Here is a 6,362-nt window from a genome sequence, read left to right on the forward strand (position 1 = left end):
CGGGGCTGGGGGGGGAGGAAGTGTGCCAGAGGCCTGAAAGAGCCCGGTCTGTTCAGGGAGGAAGGATGCGGCCACATCCTGGAGGGCCTTGGGGACCCCACTGAGTAACTGAGTCTTGATTCTTCAGCAGTGGGGACAGCCAGGGAAGGTTTTTTTTAAGGGGCAGAATCTGATCAGATGTGGATTTTCAAAAGATAGCTTTGGAAGTGGTATAGGATTGATTTAAAAGCAAATTTTGTCTCTTTGAAATAATTCATGGCTATTTTTTCTAACTCTGTAATGGCCACTAGCATTATCGCTTGTAATTGATAAAATGTTTATTCTTAACAACTGAAATGTAATCCCGCGTGTTTTTGCAGATGGGAATTTCTTAGCAATAGGCTCCCATGACAACTGCATCTACATATACGGAGTCAGTGACAATGGGAGGAAGTACGCACGGGTCGGCAAGTGCTCGGTGAGCGTGCTGGTCACTCCTCGTGGGTCTGTGCAGTTGTTTGTCACATTACGACAGTGTGGGTGGGAATCTATAAGGCAAGTGAAACTCACCCGTGTGTTCTCTCCCAGGGTCATTCCAGCTTCATCACTCACCTGGACTGGTCTGTAAACTCACAATTCCTCATGTCGAATTCCGGAGACTATGAAATCCTTTACTGTGAGTGGTTCCCCAGGTGTGGTCTGGGTGCAGATCACGTAGAACCTCCACTCTGAGACCAAATGGGGCCTCCTGCAAAAACCCACGCCCCATACAACTTGGGCACATGATGGCATCTCTGGGCCTGGGCCCCTCCTCTGCACAGTACAGGAGTTGGGCTGGACACCCCCACCTTGGCACTGAGACACTTGGGGTTCGGGCCCCCAGGAGGAGAAGGCGGGGCCCTGCAGGGAGAGGCAGAGAGAGTGGGTCAGAGCTGTCCCGGCGAGAGGGATGGCCCCTCGTGAAGGCATCACCCTCACGGGCAGAGACCCAGCAGCCCCCTGGGCCCCTCCTCCTCCCTCAGCCCCTCCTGGCCAGGTCTGAGCCCAGGCAGGGCCACGCAGTGGAGGCATGAATGACGAGGCTGCCCTTGCCGAGCGCATGCTACATGCCGTGCACTGCTTCCTCCAGCATCTGGCAGGCACCTGCCGCGTGCCAAGTGCAGGGTCCCAGGGCGGAGGAGGGCCCGGTCTCTGCCCCGGCGGAAGGTACCAGCAGGTGCAGTGTGCTTCAGCCACAGGCTCTCAGGTGACCCACAGCACTTTCTGGCTTGTCCCATTTTAAGGAAGAGGAAATATCATCTCAGATACAAGGCCACAGGCATCAGGAGCCAGTGGGTGGGGAGGTGGGCGCCCCCTCGTTGAGGAGCAGGCCTGGGCAGGGCTGTAGGTGCTGGAGGGAAGGGGCCTCCCTCGGGCGGGGCAGGAGGCCTTGCCTGAGGTGGGGCAGGAGTGGGGGATGGTTTTCAGGGACAGGCCATGGGTCTAGAATCTTCTCAGACATGGTCTCATACTCCACTAGTGAGAGTTTAACTGGGGAACAAACAAATCACCTGCAGCGCCACAGGTACTTGGTATGACTGGTTTCCGTAAGCTTCCATTCCTAACTCAGAGCTGAAGGGATGGGGTGTGTGTGTGTGTGTGTGTGTGTGTGTGTGTGTGTGCACGCACGCGCATGCCCGAGTGTATGTTGGGAGAGGGCTAGGGAGCCTGACAGCAGGGGGTGGAGTTGTATCCAGGGGAACAGTGAGCAGACAGGGGCCTCAGAACCAGAGGTGGTCAAAGAAAAGAAGCCAGACTGGGGGAACAGACCCAGAGGAGATGAGAAGAAGCGGAAGAAGTGGGGTCCCCACCGAGGCCCTAGGCCTTGGGCAGTGAGCATGGTCCCCGCAGAGCTGGGAGGTGGATGGTGTCCCCCTCCCAGAGTGCTCTGTAGCCGATGGGGCCTGGCTCCGAGGGCCCAACCTTGCCCAAGAAGGAGAGGGGGCTTTGGCACTGATGTCACCAGACCTGCATTTGCCTTTCCAGGGATTCCCTCTGCTTGTAAGCAAGTCGTAAGTGTGGAAACTACGAGAGACATCGAATGGGCCACATACACCTGCACTTTGGGATTCCACGTCTTTGGTAAGGTTTCTGCACCTTTCATTCTGTTCAAACGTAGGATGTATCTACTTTTAGAATGACATTCTAATAGTAGTGAAGTCTCTTGGTTGGCTTCAAACTGCTCTGCTACCCCGTGGACCCCGCAGGACACACTCCCCGCAGCCCTGGGGAAGGGCCAGAGCTTGCCCAGCTATGGCCAGGCAAGAGGAACCAGAACCCTTTTCTCTCATACGAAATGGGTCCTGAGATAATTCTCTAGAACGCTTATATGAGGTAGTGCCAAACGTCCTCGATAAATGGACCAGATGGCACCCTATCAATTTATTTACCATTTGTTAGACTGATTGTATCTTTTTGGCCCTTAAACTAAATTTTTCACCTCCTTCAAAGTTTAGATTAGGAATATGTTTATAAATGGTCTAAAATAAATTGCCACAATTTAGTAGAATAAAAAAGAAAAGGCAGTACTTATAATCTCTTTATGTATGACCGTAAGTCAGTAAGTTGGTCAGAAGTTCACAAGTTCTCCTTAGGGCTGGCGTTTTGCCATCTTCTGGCGTTGAATGCTAGGACGCCCTGGGTTTACTCTAGATCTGCCTGTTAAGAAACTGATGTGCATGCAGCTCTCTCATATCCAAAGTTATTGGGACCAACAGGGTTTCCTGAAGCAATGGTCAGGAGATCCCATCCCCCAGACCACACCCCAGGCCCACCTGGGCACAGGGCTGTGGAGTCAGAGCTGCTGCATCACCCGGCCCACAGTGAGCAGACACCCCACCTGCCCAGTGCCACCAGGCAGACAGCAGCCATGAAGGACTGACACCAAGGAACGCCTGAAACACACAGGCAGTCCCAGAGTTATAAAGCTCTTTGGAGGGCCTCTCATATGTAAAGAGTTACCCCCAAAAAAGAAAAGTTAGGAAACTGCAGGCTTAGGACTAGTCAGCTTCCCATCAGATGCTTCGGGGATAAAGAAAGCCATCGTGTCCAGAACCAGGGATTCTGGCCTACTTTCTGCTGTAGCGTCAAGAAGGGGCCCGAAAAAGGTGGAAGCCCTGAAGGCCTGTCACTGCGACTCCCATGCAGCAGAAAAGTATACGCAGTGAGGGTTTCCCGGGACAGCCTGCAGGGAGATCATCTGAGACGAAGCATTCCTTGGGCGTGGTTTCTAAATCTGGGACATTGCTATTTTCGTGGGAGTTCGATGGCCAGTCCCCACACGGTGTGGCCCTGTGTCCTGGTATTTCCAGTGCTCTGTCTGGGGTCTTTGTTTTAGGAGTGTGGCCAGAAGGCTCGGACGGAACCGACATCAATGCCGCCTGTCGGGCCCACGAGAAAAAACTCCTGTCAACCGGTGACGACTTTGGCAAAGTGCACCTCTTCTCCTACCCCTGCTCACAGTTCAGGGTAAAGGCTCATCTTCTCCTCTAGCCTTACCCCACGGGGCGCACTTACCGCCTGGCCTGTTGGTAATTGAATAGAAAGGTGCTGAGTGATGCCACCAGTCACGCATGCAGGGGTGACCGTCATTCGGCTGCCCTAGAGCACTTCAGGTCCCCCTCCACTGCCCTCCGGGGAGAACCCCGCCCCCCCACGTGGTGCTGGCTTATCCTCCTCTGCGCTTCGTGGGCCTCCCCCCTCTGCCGTCCACCACGGCTCCCTCTGCTCCAGCCCTGCTGAGCCGAGCCCACACCAGTGCCTGGAACACCCCTCTTCGTTCTTCCCAGACCTGACCCTCCTCCTAGAAGACCCTCCCCTCCACCCCTGCATCCGGTCCTCCCTCCTTTGGGCCGGCCTGCGCCTGGTGCAGCCTCTGGGGTTGAACCTCCCCCTGCCCGCATTCGTCCCCTCCAGACCAGATTCTCAAGGTACAGGGGCTCCACGTGGTTTGGCACGAACGTAGACGTCCAGCACTTCCAACCCCGCCTCGATGGCTTTGCGTTCAGCTCGCTCCATGTCACTCTTCCCCAGGCTCCCAGCCACGTGTACAGCGGGCACAGCAGTCACGTCACCAACGTCGACTTCCTCTGTGACGACAGCCACCTTATCTCCACTGGCGGCAAAGACACGAGCATCATGCAGTGGCGGGTCATTTAGTCCCGGCAAGAACGCGGGCAGCGCAACGGGCCCGGAGGTACAGACTCGAGTTCAGCGCAACGGGCCGGGAGGTACAGACTCGAGTTCCGCTCACTCGGTCACTGTGATTTCTGCTTTGTTTGAAGAGTTCTCACAAACCTCAGGAAAATTATGCCCTTTGCTGGTTACCTTAGCTTAGTGGATCGGTGAGCATCACAGCAGGTCAGCCATTCAGGTCTCTCTTTTGTTGTACAATATATAAAACACTTAATATAAAAAAGATGCCAAGGTTTACATTACGGTGACATCGAGAAGTGACTGGTGTAGCCTTCATAACTTTTCTATGAACTCTTCAAAAACGGTCACAGAATGCCTTTTCAAAGATTGTACATAGGCTTTACGGTTTCACCATGGAGGTTGCTGAGTCAAATATTTATGATAACGAGGTACTGAATCGTGATCGCTGTTGATTAACTGGTCCTAAAAGGATAAGTCGTTGGGGAAGAGAACGGATAACTGATTTGCACAACTGAATCAGGAAATGCAAATAAGACTTTATTTGGTTAACATTTTCTAAGGTTTCATTCAGTTCTCCCTCTGGGAGGCTGGTGAGAAAGGGGTCAGATTCTTCTTGTGTTAAGCAGATTCTACTCCAGATTAACTTAACTATTGCAGCAGGGTACCCAGGCATTTCAGAGTTCCAGCTAGACTGTCTGCCTGACCACATGCAGTCAGCCACTTAACGCCTACACGAATCACGTCCCCTCTGTTCCCCGTTCACAGGCCCTTGGTGAATGGTGGAGACAACTAGCCACCTTCCTCTGTATATTAATTGGCATGATATGGTATTGTACTTGTATAGGATTTTAGCAATTCATAATGAATACGTAAGGCTAGGCTTTACTATTTTAATGCTTACGGACATTGTATATTTGTATTTTAAGACCAAGTAGACCAAGTCAAAAAGATATCTCTCTAGTGTACCATACACCTGCAGCGGGGAGAAGTCTGGAAGGCTCCACCAGGTACTAAGGGCAGCTTCTTTTCCTGTCTTTTGTGCATGGACGGCTTATTACGCTATGAAATAAGATTGCGCTCTGATGAGTAAAACAGAGAAGGCCTTATCCATTTCAATTGTGTGGCAGATTGAAATTTATTGTTTACATTGGGGAATGTATCTCAGATTTTAAAACAGAAGAGTAATAAACAGACTTAAAGACGAATGTTAAGATTTTTACTTGTTCTAGGCAAGTAAATGAACTGAACCATCAACTCTACAGCACTGGTTGTTTAGAGTGGCCGATGAAGCTGAACATTGGGAAGCATTTTTTATTACATCTCCAGCCTGCTGCGGAAATGCCGGGCACCAGTAAACAATATGTATTAAAGATGATTCTGTTTGTATGTATCCTTATCAAATATATTCTATAATGAAATAAAATCTGAAAAGTGGATTTCTTATTGACCTATAATCACGAAAGTATATAAATTAAAATATTTAAAATTAGATATGATTCACACTATATTCTGTTTCATATCCAGATTTTTTTTTTCTCACCTGGGTCATTTGCAGATAAAACAGCAGTTTGCATATGGTGTGTAAGCATTCATCAGATTAGACAACTATAAAGGATTCAGCTTTTTGTTATTGTTTTTTTGGCCGCCCCACGTGGCTTGTGGGGTCTCAGTTCCCTGACCAGGGACTGAACCCAGGGCACAGCAGCGAAAGGCCAGAATCCTAACCACTAGGCCACCAGGGAACTCCCGAGAATTTAGCTTAATTACCATACCCAGTTGTTAGTTTACTTGGTTATGTAAATACTGGCAAAAATAATCATTTTAAAATTAATAATTAAGGAATAACCAGATCAGAGAAGGGAAGGAAACCCATTATTGACTCAAAAGTTATAAGATCTACTTTTATTTCTATACACTTTCAGTATTTTCCAAGCTCGATAATGGAAAAGGGGTATGTATATAAATCATTATTGCTACCTTCATACTTGCCTACATTTTAAACGAAATTCTCAGTATTAACCTTGCAGGTATTCATTAACATAGCAAGCAGTGGCCACGTACCACCACTTACCACCTCTCAGGCAAACTAGGCCCAGAACCCCGGGATTCTGCTGGCATGAGAGACCCCAGAAGCAGAGCCAGGCCTGTTCCTCCCAGTGGCCTATGGCCACATCAGCTCTTAGCCCTAC

General features: G+C 50.2%; 1 protein-coding gene across 2 annotated transcripts in view; it reads left to right on the plus strand.

Annotated features, from left to right (window-relative positions):
- EML1 (EMAP like 1) overlaps positions 1-5,590 on the plus strand; it is an 85,087-nt gene extending 79,497 nt beyond the window's left edge. For both annotated transcript variants that reach the window (XM_024758862.1, XM_024758866.1), the window contains 5 exons: positions 360-457; positions 568-655; positions 2,005-2,100; positions 3,356-3,486; positions 4,051-5,590. In XM_024758862.1, the coding sequence (XP_024614630.1) occupies positions 360-457; positions 568-655; positions 2,005-2,100; positions 3,356-3,486; positions 4,051-4,176 (539 nt within the window). In that variant the 3' untranslated portion in view covers positions 4,177-5,590. The remainder of the gene's footprint in view (positions 1-359; positions 458-567; positions 656-2,004; positions 2,101-3,355; positions 3,487-4,050) is intronic.
- Positions 5,591-6,362: the final 772 nt, after the last annotated feature.

This window comes from Neophocaena asiaeorientalis, unplaced genomic scaffold (genome assembly GCF_003031525.2).
Source record: "Neophocaena asiaeorientalis asiaeorientalis breed wild unplaced genomic scaffold, Neophocaena_asiaeorientalis_V1.1 scaffold476, whole genome shotgun sequence".
Taxonomy (NCBI): Eukaryota; Metazoa; Chordata; class Mammalia; order Artiodactyla; family Phocoenidae; genus Neophocaena; species Neophocaena asiaeorientalis.